This window comes from Plectropomus leopardus, chromosome 16 (assembly GCF_026936395.1).
Source record: "Plectropomus leopardus strain MGB_pleo_1.0 chromosome 16, ASM2693639v1, whole genome shotgun sequence".
Lineage (NCBI taxonomy): Eukaryota > Metazoa > Chordata > Actinopteri > Perciformes > Serranidae > Plectropomus > Plectropomus leopardus.
This window is the reverse complement of record NC_142191.1, coordinates 26,314,572-26,334,118: the sequence shown is the minus strand read 5'-3', so window position 1 is coordinate 26,334,118 and position 19,547 is coordinate 26,314,572. Positions and strand designations below refer to the sequence as shown.

The 19,547-nt window shown below is 38.1% G+C and overlaps 1 protein-coding gene across 6 annotated transcripts in view; it reads right to left on the bottom strand.

Annotated features, from left to right (window-relative positions):
- myo6a (myosin VIa) overlaps positions 1-19,547 on the bottom strand; it is a 212,743-nt gene that overhangs the window by 173,973 nt on the left and 19,223 nt on the right. For all 6 annotated transcript variants that reach the window (XM_088089544.1, XM_088089546.1, XM_042502963.2 and 3 more), the window contains exons 2-7: positions 10,257-10,391; positions 3,817-3,886; positions 3,643-3,716; positions 1,514-1,643; positions 447-552; positions 70-125 (exon numbers count right to left, since the gene is read on the bottom strand). In XM_088089544.1, the coding sequence (XP_087945670.1) occupies positions 70-125; positions 447-552; positions 1,514-1,643; positions 3,643-3,716; positions 3,817-3,886; positions 10,257-10,373 (553 nt within the window). In that variant the 5' untranslated portion in view covers positions 10,374-10,391. The remainder of the gene's footprint in view (positions 1-69; positions 126-446; positions 553-1,513; positions 1,644-3,642; positions 3,717-3,816; positions 3,887-10,256; positions 10,392-19,547) is intronic.

Sequence of the window (19,547 nt, the reverse complement as noted above, 5' to 3'; positions counted from 1 at the left end):
CACAAACACAAATTCACACAGAGAAAGCAATGCGTTTTACCGGATATGAAGAGCAAAAGTGAGTCTTACCTTCCACTATTCTCTCGTCGATGTCCTGACCAGTTCCATAAGAGGTTGTCAAGTACCTGTCAGGAGAAACACGCAGTACAAGAGAGTTATGTATTGTAATACAACAGGCCTGCAACAAATTCTGCCTTTAACACTGAGTGTTGACTCCTCTATAAGGGATTTTCTGAGAATGTACTCTATAGTTGTTTTTTGTATTTTTTTTTTTTTAAAGTGAAGTGAAATAAGAAAAGCAAAGCAAAGTAATCAAGTTAAAAAACAAAATATAAAATTTCGCCAGAACATTTCAAGCTATAATCACATGACGGTTGACAATCCTTGGAAATGTTCCTGTGAGTTACTCCTGTCAGAAACATACAAAGATGCATTGTCATCCTCACCTAAGTACAAACTTGGTGTTTTCGGTCTTTCCAGCCCCGGACTCCCCTGAGACGATGATGGACTGGCTCATCTTTAGGACCTTCATGTCCCTGTACGCCTTATCAGCTTGCAGAGTAACACAGAAGGGAAGCAGCTTTTAGATTACTCTTTCCTCCGCCTCAAGGACACAAACCTGACCCCAATAATCAAACAGATATTAAACTTTTGATGTCTGCAATATAAAGATGATAAGGCAGTCTGAGTGAAGATAGATACAACTGTGATGTTCAGAGGAGAGTTGGATATCTGAGCGCTGACTGCAGCCTGGTGGACAGATCAGAAACTACAACAGGAGATCAATTATGAATGAATACTGCACCGAGGATAGTACTGTTAGCACGATCATTTATTTGTTAGTTTTGGTCTCTCCATGTAATTTGAAGACTACAAGAAAAATAAATAATATTTAATCCCTCAAATTATAAAATGGATAACATGATACCAAAAACTGTAATAAGGACAGTTAACCTTTCAACAGTCAACATTATAGACTGTAGAATATGTTAACAAAATGCAATAATTTATTAAGAAAAGAAATCCTTGTATAATGCATGTAAAAAGTGCAAAAGTCAATGCAATATAAAAGAAATCTGAAAATAAAAATAGCTTCATAAAATACATAAATAAACAAACAAAATAAACACGAAAATAAACAAATAAAAACAAGTACAAATAATAATGAATCTAGCAACAAAATCAGTTTAAAATGTATGATAAAAACAACAAATAGTCAATGTGATATAATAAAAATAGAATTAGGGTAGAATCAAAATACTAAAATGCATCATAGAAAAAGATGGCAATAGATTTTTTTTTTAAAAAGTTGCACTGTTTTTTAACCTGTTAACATTAATCACAAACATTGATCCTCCCACACAGAATCAACTCTGCTTCACTCGGGAGAAAAAAAAAAGCCTGAAATACACAGCAGAGGACCAGAAGTACATAAAATGAACCCGCAGATATGAAAAAATATCAACAAGACCAAGTTCCTCTTTAATCTAAAGTCATTTTTGTGTTGACTCACCGACGGCATAGACGTGCGGCGGCAGCGTGCCCAGCGACCGGCCCCGGTACTTGCTGATGGTCTCAGGTGAATAAAGCTTTGGGATGTCATAGTACGGGTTCACTGCAATCAGGATGTTGGCTACAAATGTCTGAAAGAGGAGAACAACAACAAACATCATTCAGATGACAAAACTCACAGCGACCACAGAGGCAAAACTGCAGTCTCACTGCATAAATCAATGACTGGAGTGTGTTGCTGTTTGATCTGCATTTGAAACACAGTTCTACTGAATATGTGAAAATATGTCGACCATCTAAAAGACGGTAAATCAACAAGAAATATGACTTTAATTCAGCAGTCAGTTCTTTCTTCAGCCACTAGACGTCAGTGTGTACTGAGCCTGACTCACAGCAGACACCACGTGAACCACATCAGATCAGATCACATGATGAAGTTCATTAGAAAACACACCTGAGGTCACCAGTGTCTGTGTTCGTGTGAGTTATGTGTGTGCTCTTGTATTTCTGTCTTTGTGAGGACAAAGATGTGATTCAGACCATTATATGTCAGGAAGATTTTTTTTGGAAAGTCAGGATTATAAACAAAAGTTGGAACATTTTTGAAAACAAGGGTTTTTCAAAATAAGGTCATTTTTAAACAGTGCAGCCATTGTCAAAAAGCCAGGATACATTTATGATATCTTTACAGTCAGGATATTTTTGGAGAATGAGGTCAGTTTTGGAAAATGGGGACTTGTTTGGATAATGAGAGCACAATGTTCAGTCCTTACTTCTTCAAAGGGCTGTTTGAGGGCTAAACTGGACTCATTACTCTTTTCCTTATTTTCAGACATGAATATATATATATATATATATATATATATATATATATATATATATATATATATATATATATATATATCATATATATATATATATATATATATATATATATCATGTTCTTTTTAGACTTCAAATAATGAGGTATGTAAATGTAATCCATGTGAGCAAAAACCCCAGGCTTCTGACCGCTCTGAGTATTCTCTCTCCAATGATTTACTTCTATCAAGACAAGATGATGGCAGCTCATAACAGACTTCTTTACATGATAATCTGCTCCAGGCACATTACTTCAAGTGTTTACTTCACGTAGCCTACACCACTACATGTAGCTACATGCTAATGTCAGGAAAACATGTAATCCTTGTGCCAAAGTCATTAATTTCTCCCCAATTTTGGATCATATTCCTTCTGGAACTTGTCTGGTTGTGCTTTGATGCTTTTATTGGTGATTTTTTTTCACTGTATAAAGTGACACTAACCTAGTCATTCCACTGCTGTGATGACAGTGCAGAAACACAGAGATACAGAAGACCTGAAAACACTGACTAATCAGGGCAGACTGGTCTTTTTCAGGAGGAAGACAGACGGCAAAACTGAGCGTTTCAGACAGAGGGTAAATATAGGTTTTTCAACACAAACAGTGTGAGGAAAATGATGTGTTTTCTGAAGATTAAAGCATGTAAACATGCTCTGGTAGATAATACAAGTATGAACCTGAAATTAGTATAATAAGTCTTCTTTAAGTCTTGTTTTAGGATTACGGTTAGAACTAGCTTTACATTTAGGTTAGTTTTAGGGATTAGCAAATGAAAGACTCCTGCCAAGTACAGTCAGCAGTACACATGTGAGTGAATGTGTTAATTTATTATTCCTATAAAGCACTTGGAGCTGCAAAACTTCTATTGAAAGTCATTTGTGAAATCAGTACATTACTGTTGTTTCATACAGAGAGTGAGATGTGTCTGCAACTGAAAGTGAAAAATAGTGAATGTGCCAATAAGAGATTACATGCAAGTATGTGTGCATGCCTGCATGCATGTGTGTTTGAGCTCCACCCAAAGGTGCTGCAGGCAGGTTCAAACAGAGGTATTTTGTGTGATACTGCAGCAGGTTTGGCTTCAGTCAGAGGAATCAAGGTGTGTGACACCAGCAAAAAGCTTGTACAGCTGCTTATTTTTCTCATAAATGTAAAGACGATGAGAAACATCTTCGTCATGATTTCAAATTTTCTTTGAGACACTGAAAATATTGCAGAGGAAGTACAAACAATCGGCTCTGATTTGCCGTCCTGGTGTCAGTACTCACATAAATCTTGTCTTTGCTGTATCTCACACGAACATTGTTGAGCAGAGTGGCTTCATTCAAGTACATCAAAGAACCTGAAACACACAAAAAGACATTAAAGTTACTAGAACAGCAGAGGCATACCAATGTCTTTTTCAAAGAGAAAAAAAGAAATGCTGAAAACAAGAAACTTACAGTTATCCTCCACGTGTTTGTTGACGTCATCCTCTGCAGGGAAGACTTGGTTGACAGCAGCCAAAAATGTCTGCAAAAAAAGAGCGAGACAAAAGACAATGAGGTAAGAGCAAAGATTATGAATGATTAAGTCAAAAAGCTTGTGTGAGTGCAACATCACAAGACATCAAACACAAGATCAAGACTGTAATATTCAGTCATCTAAGGAAAAGAGTCTATGAATTACCCATGAATGTAATTAGTTGATTAGGCAACTAGCCTCCTTCGGATGAAAGAATTTGGTTTATTCATGGACAGAAACTTTTGATAGAAGTATATAAACAAAAACTTTAATTAAATAAATCCACACCAGCAAACAAAACATGAATGCATGAGGTGCTGTTTTTGTTTTTCAAGGAACAAAGTAACCCAGTGATGTGGTTTTTATTATCTAATTCACAGTTTAGTGTCTCTTTTATGCAACACCTATTCTGTGTCATTTGCTGCCGTGAGTCATTGTGTAAGACAGTTGTCACGAACCTGTTTTGCAACCAAATCACAGAATAGTTTCCATCTTTATTTCACCCCATTTTTATCTGTTCACAAATTATTTCATACTATAAGAGTGAAACTTAAAATAATAAAGTTATTTGAAGGGATAAATTTAGCAGCTGAAGGCCTGATGAATTATTTGGAGGCAGGAGGTAACAGGATCAGAGAGAGTGGAGGCTGGACAGACAGAGACCAGTCATCACCTCCAGAGCAGGGAGCGACACGCTGCATTATTAAAAGTCTGATAAACTCACAGTGCCTTATAGATCATAAAAGATTTCATAATAAGAATCTGACATGAGAGAGGAGGAAATAAAAAGTCTGGAAACCATTCTGAGGAGATGTTTTAGAAGATTTCAACTTTAATTTTGGTTTTTCATCTGTTATTTTTCAATGAGTTCAGGGTCTGACTAAGCGGTGTAAGAAATGCTCTGATCTTTTACCTCAGCAAAAGTAGCAATACTACAATATAAAAAAAAATACTCTGTTACAATTAAAAGTGCTAAATTCATAATCGTACTTAAAGCACACAACAAAGATATTGTTGGACATTAATATGTTCAACACTTGAATTTTTCAACTGGTAAAGGTGGACCTTATTTTCATTGATTAACATACTGTTGGAAGGTTTAATCTATATAATTACAACATAATTAATTGATTTATGGTATTTTGTATAAAAATCATAATTTTTAAATCAAATAGCAACAAAAGCTTTCAAATTAATGTAGCAGAGTAAAAATGCAATTTAATGTAAATGAAATGAAATGAAATGCAAATGTGTAGAACAATGAAGTAGGATAAACACTTGAGTTCAAGTATAAGTACAATTACCTCATACCTTATACTTAAAGGGAAACTTTGCTAATTTTCCACCAGCTCTGTGTCACTGCAGTGTGTGCAGACGGAGTGTGTTTGGTTTCCCCCTGTCCCCGCTCATTTGTCAGAAGATTCATTTAGCACATTTTGCATCACTGAGCGTGCGGGTGGAGAGCTTAAAGTGCTCGCGGTACAGAGGGAAGTTACACCCTTCATTTGCACACACTGCAATGAAACAGAGCTGGTTGAAAATTGGCAAAGATTCGCTTTAAGTACAGTTCTTAAGTAAATGTACTTACCACCACTGTTTGTACTTCTACCTCACTATATTTTAAAGAGGAATATTGTATTTTTACGTCCCTTCCTTTTTGTTTACAGCTGGAGTCTTGGTCACATTTTGTTGTTCATAAATGAGTTGATAAAAAGTTTGTTTTTTTCTGTTCTCACTTACGTTCACAGATCCACCAATCCTATCAATTAGTAATAACGTGCTGGGTCACCCAGTATTGGGCAGTCCAGCCCCGTTTTGTCCCTTTTTGATGAGTCTCACAAATAAGTAGCGTCTGATGCCATGGAATAAGGTAAGAAGTTAGACCTCCACTTCATCCACCTACTTAGGCATTTCTGCATGTTAAGTACTTTGAAAAATTTTAAATTAAAAAGATATATGATAAACATATAAAACAATCTTCATTGTCAAAGTTTAAACCCACAATTTCCAGTCTTTTTGGTTTAAGCGCCTTTATGAACATCACATTTCTGATGTCCATGAGTTGTTAGCAGCTCCAGAGTAATATTTCCACTTTAAACTTCTATTGCAATTGACAATTCAAGCAAATTTACTCAGAAATTTATAAAAACTGTACACCAAGGATCACTTTTACTGCTTAAGTTCTGATGCAGAGGCTGTCCACACATTCTTGTAGCTAAAACCAACCAGGTTGAACTAATACACGAGGGTTTAATAGGACACATGTGACCTCAGTGTTTTGGAGAAGGGGGTAATGGGTGTTGTATTTCTGTGACCTGCAGGCCGATCAGTGCCAGCTCCTGTAGGCTCCTACAGGCTCTCTCTGCAGGGCCGGGCTATTTAATCTGCCCTATTAAAGCGGCACAGCAGGCCTCCAGTGCACCAAGGCCGCAGAGCCAAGGTGACGTACAGTCGATTCATTCTTTCCAGTGGTGGCATGTTCCACATTCTTAGCCCGAACTGGACAGATTCCACAATGCGGAGCCACGTGAGGAGAATGGAGGGGAGAAAAACGTGAAGAAAGAGGAGGTGGAGGTGGAGGTGGAGGGAAAGTGACGCAAGGCCAATAATCTGAGAAAAAAACAGAAGCTAAGCACTGTTTACCCTTTCATCATCGCTAAGGAGAGAAATGGCAACTGGGTGAAAATTGTCCCACGTCTGACCCTACCCTACAGGAGCTCCTGGATAGATTTCTCTGAAAAAGCGCTTAAGATGCATGTAAATCCTTTATATACATTACAGTGTTACTACATTGGGTTTACTAATGAGGCCACTGCAGCAATGACGGGTTGTTGATTTCACCCCGCAGTCTATATAAACTAGGGATGTCCAAACTTTTTTGAATGGAGCCCAGATTAAACAATGTGACAAAAACCTGCTGACCAACTGCTTCTTCCATAACATGGCTTAATTAACTTCTTACTGACTTTTATCTACTTATGACTTATATCTGCTCATTTTTGTTTTTTCGCAACTTATTGACATTAATCTACTTATTGACTTTTATTTACTTATTTAAAAAAAAAAAACATTTAAATGAGACAAATGCAACTGTTTGAATTTTGTGAAATACGTATTGAAATTTCCACAAATCCTGAAAGTGTTGGTCCTCACTGTTAACTTTATGCCTCTTTGCTGTGGTCATTTCTGCTACTCAGAAGGAAATGTCTGCTGTTGGCTAACCGTTCTGTTTGCTTGTTTACCTTTTATTTATGAAAGCACATCAGCTCCACCTGCATAGGTCCTACTAAATGCATGTCTACAAACTATATGATTGTCCTGCCACTGTGAGGTAAAGGGAGAAAATGCAAAGTGATATTACTTGATTAACCAATATTGTATGGCGTGCTACCTATAGCATATTTTGAATGTCAAGTTGAGGGTCTTTTAAAATTGGTTCAAGGGCCACAATTGGCAACAGAGCCAGACTTTGGACATGCCTGATATAAACTGAAAGACTGCCCATATTCCAGAGTTTTAGTTTTCTCTTCAACAGCAGCCGTTGGTTTTAGTTTATTTCAGTACGAGTAGGAATTCTGATCAAACTCTATCTTGTGTAATTACTCTACGTCAATTTGTAGTTTTAGATAGAAGAAGCGTGCAACTGCTTCTTGCACCAATGAGTCAGCATGCTGTCATGAGCACAAGTCTCTCGTCTATAAGTAGATGCACAATTCCTTCCATGTAATGCTTCAGTTGCTAAGTGTAGTTTGGTAGAAAGAAAATAGTCCCTACATGAAACTGCTCACAAGGTTGGTGGATTATCTTCAGTAACTGTGTCAAGATTTCTGGAAAGAGACATTGTTGTTGAGTTTTTTAAATGTTATGTTGGCACTTTGAACACCGCCAGCTGATTGCCATGCAGTTCCATTATTTTAACGACAAGGCAAACATCTCTATAGCTGATATTTCCAATACTCTGCAACTCACAGGTAAAAGGTAGAATATGTATTTTTGCTTTGTGGGTGAATTGTCCCTTTCAAATATCCAGTGTAACAGAACCTGAACTGACAGCCCCCGCTCCCTCCCAAACATCACCAGCAGAGGCAGATCAAAGTGTGGACGTCCTCTGTGATACACACACACTCTACACGACAAAGAGTCCTCCATTGTGACTGATAGTATGACAGGGTATCATGCTATCTGTCCCTCTCCTGACGTCCATTGCAGGAGGTCTGCCAGCGAGTGAACGCATCGTCAGACACTGGCACAAACTGGCTGCAGCGGGACAGACTGGACATTGTTCTGACTGTTACAGGCCTCGGCTGCAGCCCGGAAACTCCCTCTGAGAACAGATCTGAAGAATGCAAGTTTTTATGCTTCCACAGCAATGGTGTACAGTGCAAAGACACTGTTTTTCTTCCTTTAGATATGACAAAGACCTGATTTTTTCTTTTTTTTTGAGCAATGGTAAAGAATGGGAATTTTTTACCCCAAAACACTGCAACACAGGCTTTGAAACAGCCTCAAACTAGAATTAACTGGAACTGACCACCAATTTCAACTCATCGTATCATTGAATCCAAGTGGATGTTTGTGCCATATTTGAAGAAATTTCCTTTAGGTGTCAGACAGACAACCCAAAAACACAACACATCCAATCACGGCTACCTGTCTTTTAAATACTTTATGTCAACGCTGGTTTAATTTAGGGACATGGTTGGTTTCGGTCAAAACTCAGGGCATGAAAATATACAAGAATGGACTTGAATTTTAACGCATTGACGGAAAGTTCAGCATAATAATGACCAACTGATCTCAGTAATATCTTTTGGTCACAATATTAGGATGACAGACAACTGGAAAGAAGGCCACATAACTAAAGTGCATTTGATTAGACTGAAGTCAAAGATTGAAGGCTTATACATTAAATTTCATGTTTCGTGTTCATTTGTGAAAAAGTCAGTTTGTTAGCAGGAGTTATATTATATTTACTTTTTCAGACAGTAATAACTATTTCAACTGAGTTAAAGCTGACTACAGCCACCCTGCTGACTGTCCACTGCAGCCTTTCACGCCTACAGAGGACGACTGATAGTCACAGTAACTCGTAAACAGGTGGAGCAAATATTCCTGGAGTCTGATGGTGATTGCTTTGAGTACTGAGCATTATAAAAACTAGAGAACTGCCTGCATCATTGCAGAGTAAGTGCTGTAAAACTGCTGCTCCTCAAGCTTAAGTATACATTAGAGTAAATGATCGACTAGCCAGTTACACTTTTGTGGAGCTGAATATTGATTAACAAAATTATAAGATTTAGGACAATTATTTAGGAACAGACGTAGCAGCATTGGGTGAAAAAAAGACTTATGACTACCACCAACAGGTAAGAGCAATTAAAACAAACTATTCCACTTGTAATGTTCCACATGATGAACACCAAACACTGCAAACACTGTCGGCCCTGAGATCCCTGCTCCCATTAAAGACTGACAGTCCTGTGTTTTATAGGTCGACAGTACTCAGAATTAGCGAGGAGGCTCTTTCAAAAGGGAGCACTCAGTCACAGAGGCCCTCTGGGAGAAGATTACCGGGACGGACATGAAGCCTCATGGGTTACCATGGCGACAGGCTCTCACTGACATTAAAAGCTTTGCTGAGGGCGATATGGCACCTGATCCAGCAGAAAAGTGAATTAACGTTGAACAAGGGGGTGGGGGGGATCAAGGAAAGCCTGTTTGTCTTGTCGTGAAGAGCCACTTGACTTCAGATAGCGCTGATTCATTTTGTACTCAAGCACATTAGACCTGCTAGCTGTAAAACTGCAGGGTCTGTAGGTGAATCATTGAGCGAATGATGCTTTATTGCTTCCAGACCCGTGGCCTCTTCCACGTGAGATTAAGTGGCCCGTTAAATCATTAGCACGCTGAAGGTGAAAGCATATTGGAAGAGGTTTGGCAGGAAACTGTAGTGTTGAGAGATCCGGGAAGGACCAGATTGACTCTGTCAGAGCAGCAAATATGGACACTTTGGAGACTTTCCGGAGGCTTTAAATACCCTTCAATGCACCTTTGAAAACTCCTGCTCCTGCATTGTTTGTTAGATTGCCACCTTAAAAGAGAACTCAAACGATTTAGCACTAACACTGTCGGACTCATAATGGAAAGATTGAAAAAGGATCAAAATCAAGACTTTGTAATAAAACTGTTGTCTTTAGACCCAATCATGGCTGACTCAAGTGGCATCATTTGAGTTTTCTCCACAGCAGCAGCAACTACGGTTCATGGATATCGAAATTCTAATGTACCAAACTAGCAGACAAAATGACCAGAGGTCAGGAAAGAAGGTAAAACATTTGTTGAAAAAACCAAAGCATAACTCTGTTTATATCCCTCTCACCTTTCCTTTCTGTTTAAGGGGTTCAATGGTGAGGCTGTCAGCTCCGATGTCCACTATAGTTCCTAGCTGGAACCCATCTTGTGGGTGGGGCGCCCACACCGGCTTCCCATCCTCCATCGCACCGCTCTGAGGGCTCTGGAAAACATGACATACAGAACAGTCACAAGTGTGTTTCTCCCACTCTGTAACTTACAATGATTTCATTATTTGGCATTAAAGTTTGAATAGTTTGTTCATGAGTTGTATTTTATAGCACTTGTGCTCCTAAAACCTACTGATGTCCCCTCACAAAATACAAAATGCATGGCTGCCATGAGGCAAGGAAGCATTTCTGTCATCCTTGAAAAAGATAAACATGATTTTGCTCAGCAAACAGGCTGCAGTAATGACAATAAAATACCTACATGCACTTTTGTTCTTGTCATAAGCATTAGCATTCATGTAGCACCTTTCAAGGACCAAGTGACAGGGGGCTTTACAGTAAAAACAAGGAAAAAGTAGCAATACAGCCTCGCAGTTGTATGCCTCCAAGACATGGATGCTTCACACTTCCCATCAGCAGCACAGATCTACAAAATCAGCACAGTTTTAAGGTGGACACCCAAGATGAAGTCACAGTGACCTTGACCTTTGACCACCAAAGTCTTTAAGAAAATCCCTGTGATGGAGGGACAACCAAAAAAACATCATGCCTATTTGAATGTGTGTGACGAAAGGGTAGAAATACTGCAATACTGCAAGAGAGACAGAATACAGTTCAGGCTACTTTTTTAACCTTATCTATTGAATCCAAGTTGACTGAATGGATCCCAATGAAATCAAATAAAACTTCTTTTTTTTCTGCGCTAGCATCTTTTGGTCTCCTGGTGATTGATCCAGTAATAAACTATATTGTTCAATGGCTGCTAGGTAGCATATCCATATCCATATATGTGTTTTATGCTTTAGTTATTAATTTGATAAAATTTGCTTTTCCGACCATGTAATATAACCAAAGTCATCTTTTTTTTCGTTTTTTTATGTCTGTGACAGTTACCTTCCTCTTCTTATTCTTGACAAAGTCTTTTATGTTGTACTTTCAGAAATGTATATAAATGTTCTCAGTTAACCAAACAAAATCCTTTGAATCTTTAAATCTAATGAGGCATTAAGGGAGTCTTTTCTCTTCTTTGATAGGGTTTATTGGTCTTAGCAAAACAACATAAAATGGATCTTAGCATGTTTTAAAGGTCGGAATAACATTTAAAGAACATTTTATTACTGTCTAATACAAAAACTCTTCACTGGCAAGGATTTCAAAGATTTTTTTAATGTTGGATTAAATCGTCTACATCTGTAACAGTCGCCCTAGTAGTACTGCAGTTGTTTTGTGGTCGCCTCAGTTTGAGACATGAATTATTGAAAATCAAAAACACAAGCGGCTGTCAAACTGTATGCTACACACAAACTGCATCGACTCTCGTGTCCTGACTGAGCTCTCTGGGGTTTTGTGGCAGCCAACAAACCAATTACAGCGTTATTGAGTCAAACTAGCAGCTGATCGTGTTACAGTGGTGGTGATGATGTAACAGAGTGAGGGCCTTTCCCTCGGGGATGACCTCTGATACACAGCCGAGGCCAATGCACTGGCAAAAAAAAAGATCAAGCACTGCGGCTTTATAATTATCATCTCAACTGAGGGTGAAATGTCTAATAACTTTGTTAATGAAAGCAATTAAACTAAGTCATTGTAAAGGCAACAAGAATATCTAACTACACTACGTTAAAATGTATTTCTATTGGACTTAAGAATTAATTTGCTTTACATTTTAACAGTTCATAGTACAAGGAAGTTTGGCCATAGTTCACTAGCAGTGATTGACATGATTAGAGATTTCTCGACTCTGAATGGTTGTTTTCATGATCCTTGCATTTGCCATTAGGAGAACTATGAGGCTAACTATAAAGACCATAAAGTTAACAAGGAACTAAAAAAACTGTTTTAAATAGCTGATTTTTGCTATATAAAAAACATTATTAGTGTCATGACATTAGCTTTTCTGTGAGACCACATTAACTGTTAATATTAAGGTGCTAATATCTTCATGATGGCACAATGCTGATGTTTAGAAGGTTTGCCATGGTAACCATCTCAGCCTGTAAGCATGCTAATTTTTACAAAATACAAAGTATAGGTGACGCTGATGGGAAAGTCATTAGTTTTGCAGGTTTGTGATCACAAAGTCTTGGATACATTAAAATACTGACCTGTTGACGTCCCTAGATGAAAAGTTAGAGGATCACCAAAGTTATAGGATTCATCCTCTCGAGAAAATGAATGTCTGTAATTCTTTTATGCCAACACATCAGGTAGATGTTGAGATATTTCACAGAATGAGTAAAAATGTTAATTGGTGGTGCCAAAAGAAAACTCAGGGTATACTCAGTCATTAGGATTCATTATCTTTTTTTCTTTTTTTCTTAACTTAGAAAATTACATGTTAATGTAACCAGAGAGCTGCAGCTGTAGTTCATTACTTCCCACCTCTGTTATCTCCTTGAACATAAGCAGCCGGAGGGACATGAGACCACAAACTACCACCATGTGTAAGAAAACAGGAAAAACAAGCCACCAACCCCCTCGGACTGAGCAGTGTGTTTACATGCACACTGTGTTCCAGCTCAGGGTCATCCTTTATTCAGGATGAACTGTACAGGTAGGGTGCAGATGATGCCCTATTGTAAGTTAAGTCCTCATATAATGTTTTTATAAAGCCCAGAGTACAATTTATCTGTTTAAGGTTACATCAGTATCTAAAGCAGTCTTGTTGTGGTTAATGAGACTGCTAAAGAAAAAACTTTAATGCCTTACTTCAAAGCATCGTGACGGTGTTCATATGAATGAGCTGAGGTCACGGAGCACCAACGTGGGTGCAAAAAAGATCTGAGACTCTGAGCCAAGTTGTGTCGTACAGTTTCCATCCACACAGCTGAAGCTGCTCGCAGCACTCAGCAGCTCTCTCTTCGCATGGTGGCCTCCTGCCAAACTGCAAACTTAATAAGAACAGTGAGTTTTCTATGAGAACTTAAAATGATTACCCCACCATTCACCACTGTCTGAGCGCCACTCTGAGAGGCTACCAAATCCAATTAAGGATAATAAACTATACTAATCATCTAAGAACAATCTTCTCTTTTATTAGTGCAGCCTGAGAAGTCCTGTGACTGGAGGGTAACAGGTTTCCTTCAGTAGCTCAGTTGTTCATTACTTTCTAAGTGACACTACGAGTTTGACTGTCTCTCGCTTGTATTGGTGAAATAAACAAACTGTTCCAGTGTTATTATGTAGAGGTCAGAGACCCTGCCCGGTAACTAAAAGGTCACAGGTTTAAGTTACAAACACTGTGTTCACCATGTTTAAAACTACGGCTGTCCCACATACCCTTTTTAGGGCTTTAAAGCTTCAGTGTTAGTTACCTGTGGATTCTTAAAGCTTCAACGCAAAGCGGGGTAGTAGTCAGTCATACTCGTTTACGCTAATCAACAAACTGAACCCCGCTCAACTTTGATAGGAAGTAGTGCAGCGGCGTACGTGAAGAGAGAGTAATGGAGAGAGGAAGAGAAAGGGGAAGGTGGACTATTACATGCAATGTTTCTGTAAGTTATTAATCAGTTTAATGCTACAGGTCGGGCCACATCCCTGGATGCAAAGCAACCGCTTTACTACAGTTCCTTTTCCTTGTCTAACAGGCGATTTAATTACCCGAAGTGAGGGTCAATCACTGCACTAAGGACACTGGCCACCTTCTTCCAATTTCCTCTACCAGTTTACTCATGGAAAAAGAAACAAAGCACAGAGCAGCCATATACTGATTTAGCTGTCAATTACCATGATCTTAACCCTAACACTGAGAAAAATACTAAACATTACCAAGCTCATCCCTTAAATTTAATTTAAGGTAAAATATAGCTACCAATGTAGAACTAAAGATAATGAGTTTTAAATGGGATTTGATCACTGATTTTAACAAAAAAAAGTTTTCCTTGTGACTACATAATGTACATCTGTCCAAAAGTTTGTGAAAGGCTTGGTGACCATCACTCTCAACTCTCAAATAAAGGTGGACTATTAAAACGTTATTAACGAACAGGTTGATACTGAACTATTCTGCAAAATGCTGCAATATGTTTGATTACACATTAGTTTCTTAAACCTCCTCAATGACAACTGTGTTATGTGATTTTATAGTAAAGTTTAATAAGTGACTGTGGTTATGGTTCAAGCTTAAATAAACCATCTTGTGCATATACATTTGGGAGAGATTTTCGCCAGGATTCCTTCCTAAACAAGCAGCAAAAAAGGCCTTAACACTGTAACAGCTTTAGCCTGATCCAGGAGCATCTGAGGCCTGAAGGGAGTATGACTACATAAAGATCAAAGGTTGCTGGTAACTCATTGTCAGGCTGGTAAAATGTCCCCAATGAACAAAGCACCACACTGAATTTCACTCTGTGATATAAAAGGAAGCCACATAAGGAGACGGGACAGGAAACAGGTCAAACACTGCTTTACCTGCAACACAAACTGCTCTGGGATCAATAAACATATAAAGTCAAGAATAGTTACAACATTGACGTTCAGTACGCTGCTGATGACTCTGAGACATTAAAGAGATTAGACTTGGACAGATGGACAAGGATGTGTCACATCCGGTGTGAATTTTGGTGTTGCAGTGAGAAATCATTATGTGATCAACAGCTCTGCAGCTATGGACTCTTTGACCAGGATGTTAAATTCTTTCCTTGCTGAGAAGAAGGCTGCACTGACAAATGAATAACTGAGAGGAGGTCAATATCCAGTCCACTTGACTTCCTGATGAACCCTGTGAGGCGGTATCTGACTTACTGTTTCAATGATGATGCAGTGAAATGGTGCCACAACTTCTGCCTCAACAGCAATCAGAACAACAGCAGCAAGACTCACCAGGCTTCATCAAATCATCACATAAAAATCCTACAAAATAACGCACAATACTGAAACATGCAGAGTCAATATCCACCTACTCTACTATCAACCTTGCACAATAAAAACTTAAGATGTTTCCCAATATCTAAAAGGGCAACAATAGATAAGTAAATTGTGAAAATTATGTTGTTGATGTATTTAATACTGTCAATGAATCAGTTGTGGATGAGATACTTAGATCCTTTACTTGGATAAACAAAACCAAAATGCTGCATTACTACATTATAGAAAATGTTGTGTATTAAAAGTGTTAAAGAACTAAAAATAATGGAAAATGAATATGAAAGGTATTCATAATACAGCAGTCTGGAACCTGTCAATGTAGCTTTATTAAATAAAATTGTATTATTATTGATGATGCAATAACATTTAGGCCGCTGGTCAAGTTGGAAATCGTGACAATTTTACATAATGTTGAGTTTATCTGATAAATGAATCATATTTTCTCAACTAATGAAACAGTATGTACATGACATATTTCCAGAAGTAAAATGTAATCACAGCATAGTCAAATAAAGGAAAAGAATGTCAAAGTTGTACTTATGTACAGTACTTGAGTAAATGTATTTAGCTACATGACCAGAGAAAACTACATCTACCAGAATGCACTGCACTACACTGGACCAATAAACACTCCCACTAGTGGGTGACATAATGAAAGTTGCCCATCCAAAAAACAAAATGGTGGCTTACTGGTAACAAACAGCTATAGTTTGGAATTACAGGACTCTGCAATCAGGTTTTCACTGAAGGAACGAGCCAAAGAAATGCATCTGTAGAATATAATCAGCCAGTCTTCTGTCACAGGTTCCATTTTCTAAAGCCTAAAATGAGAGCCAATAGGAGGTGCAGCAGTCTAGTTTTCTCTCAGTCGACTTGATTTACAATATGCCAGAAAGTTATTATGGGACTTTTGCCAGTGACGCCAAGATGAAACTGCCAGCCCCTGCTTTAATTAAAAAAATTAAATCTCCCACTGGGAACATTTACTACTAAAAATGTCTGCAGTGCTGCTGCTTCTGCAGAGCAATTTTAAAGTGTCTAATAAATGGCTTTCAACATCAGCCTCTGATCAATATAATAATCCTACATCATGAATTCATTGAATTAAAGTCGATGCATTTCTCCAAAACAATCGGGGAAAAAGTTACAGTAAGTACAATCACAAAAAGCAGGTTAGTTTCAGTCTGACTGCAACAATATCAGCTGCGAAAAGACAAGATCAAACCTGCTCCAACCAAACACTCTGTTCAGCCCACACACACACCATCACTGACACACTGAACATCTTCTACCAGCACGCAGGATGTGATGTAATCCAGAGCTGTTATACTGGGTTGAGCAACACCAATAAAAACTCTGGTTGGCTGACAGAGGTTATTAAATATGGGTTATTACAGTTAATGATGTCAGGATTAATGATACTGTGTTCCTGCAAACTGGGAAATTAAAGACTATGGGATATCCTTATGGAAAATGCAGTCAAGCAGTTGTTCAAGCTGCAATTCAAAAGCGGGATGATTCTCCAGGAGGTGTTCACGTCAACATGGCAGCAAACAGAACAAACCTGTAACCTTCCCCTTCATCTGTTTATACTACTCAAATTTTGAAGTCATGACCTCAGATCTGACAAAAATGTTCAAGTACATTTTAAACATTAAACTCTGCACTGCTGAATAGTCTGACAGTATCAACAGTTCATAGCTTTGCTTGTACAGCCTGTGGTCAGTCCAAAATTCATTTTCAGGAATTGTTTCCCTTTGCCCAGGGACGGATTATGAGACAACGTGCCCTGAGGTACAGTTATGCAAAAGGCCCCACCACCTCTCCTACACAGGGGCAAGGCACATAGACTTTGTGGTTTTGCATGTCTGTAGTCATTTTGTGTCTTTTTGTGGTTGTTTTACCCATTTTTAGTAATTTTTCGTCTTCCGTTGCATCTCTTTGTGATTTTTTTTGTATGTCTTTGTAGTCATTTTGAGTCTTTCTTTTTGGTGTTGATTTTAATGACATTTTGCAGGTGAAGGCCAGGTGGCCCCTGACACTTGGGGCCTCTGGGCCTATGCCCTGTAGGCCCGTTCCATAATCCATCCATACCTCTGCCAATATACTGGTGAGGCGGCCTGCCCCATCTACTGGACCCCCATCACGCCTGACCAACGAAGAATTAAATGAATAATTTATGACGAAGAAGAAATAAACTTGACATTTAAGGTTAAAATAATAACACCACAATCATGTAGAGTTCAAGTACTGCCTTTCTGAATGTGGTGCTGTTATTTCTGCACAAAAACTAAAGGTTAGATTATTTATCTTTTCATAGCTGTTTATATTTTTAAGACCAAAGTATTATTCGCTATGAGAATTTGCCTCAAGGCGCATTTCCAAGAACCGAACAATGTCAGAAAAAAACTAAACAGTCCAAAATATTTCAGTTCTTCGAAAGAGAACACCATGAACCTGGCAGCCAACAGAAACTTCAGGCAATAAACTGGACCACCCGATAAGGCCAGAAAGAGTGTGATTCAGGTTTTATCTAGTGACTCCTTTTATGATTTGAATTTAATTTACATTAGGGCTGAAAATCAACAGTGGTAAACTCAAATATACAATAAAATGTGCACAAGCTTGCCTGAAAATATGCAAATGTTGAGGATAGTGCAGAGACGGAGCATGTTGTGTTTGACCAGGCTGAGGGTATCATCAGCTCACCACCCTGATGGCCTCAGGAAACAATACCTGCTTTTACTTATTCATTTTCATCTCTCCAAGCTGGTGAACTATATATCAAATGTTCATTTCTGATCTCTAACCTAAAAATTCTGACATTAAACTTCAAAAAACATGCCTTACTCCACATTAAATTTAACACCAGGGCAAAGTGTATATTTTAAAGTGTCACCCAACAACAGTCTGATCCTTCTGGTTTGAATTCAGAAACCTCAACAACAGTCAGCTAATGGCAGAGCAGAGTCTGGACTCTTGAACTCCTCATCACATTAACGTGTGTCTATAAAAGCTTTAAACTAAAATGGTACACTCTATTTGCAGCCGCTGCCCTAAATATTAAAATCCTGCTTCACAGCTAACATGTATCGAGCTGTCGGCATTCTCTGGAAGATTATTTCCATTAACATCCTCAGTCATGTGAGAAATTAAAGAGAAGTGAATATCTGCTGATGGCTCCCAATGCAACCATCAGAGGGTGAGCCAGTGTGTTTCTAATCCAGCAGGCACACAAGCATTATGCTAACTGTTTTGAAGATTTTGCACTGGGGGGACACTGAGGGAACACATTCATTTGAGGGAGAAAATGCAAATTGTGCAAAGTGCATTTAAAACAACTTTTTTTGCCATTTTAAGTTCAGTAAATTATTGACTTATTCACTTTTTACCAGTCCTGGGAAGTTATTGCTCACTTTAAATAACATACACGTGAACAGACATCAACATGGAGGTAAAATGATGAGGGTTTTCTTGTGTATGCCAGGTTCTAAAGCCCAAGCTGACATCTTGTAATGTCTAGTTTGTTTGATCAACCGTCCAAAGTCCTAAACTTATCAATTTATTATGACATAAAGCAAAGAAAACAGCAAATCCTCACAACTCATAAGCTGAAACCAAATAATATTTGAGATTTTTGCATGGAAGGTAAAAATAAATTCTGTAAAATGGCTGGGTGGCTCGGTTGTCAAAATCAATTACATAATTGTTTTGGCTCTAGTAAAATATGAATTTATCAGGATTATTATTATTACTGATGCTTTGACACTTACATACAATTATAAGGCATATTATTCAATAATGCTAGCTGCTATAAAGTGGACTGTCTTGACTGAACTGATGCAATGAAGTTCCAGGGGGCTTGATTCATAAACATGCTGGGAGCAGCCACGAGGCTGCAACTAATGATTATTTTCATTGTTAACTATTCTGTCGAGTACTATTATTTTTAAGTCTCTGCTATAGTGAAATTAACATCACAGTAAGTATACTCTTATTGTAATGGCCCACCAGCAGATGAAGACATATAATGCAATGCTTTTCACTTCATGTAATATTGATTGTATACAATATATATACACACACACACACACACACACACATATCTATCTCTCTCTATATATATATGTGTGTGTGTGTGTGTGTGTGTGTGTGTGTGTGTGTGTGTGTGTGTTTATCATATTGGCAGAAATCAGCATGTTGGCCAATTCCAATATTTAATTTTAAAGCAAATATCTGCAGATAACAATGAAATTGTCAAGAATTAATTTCCAGGCTAAAAT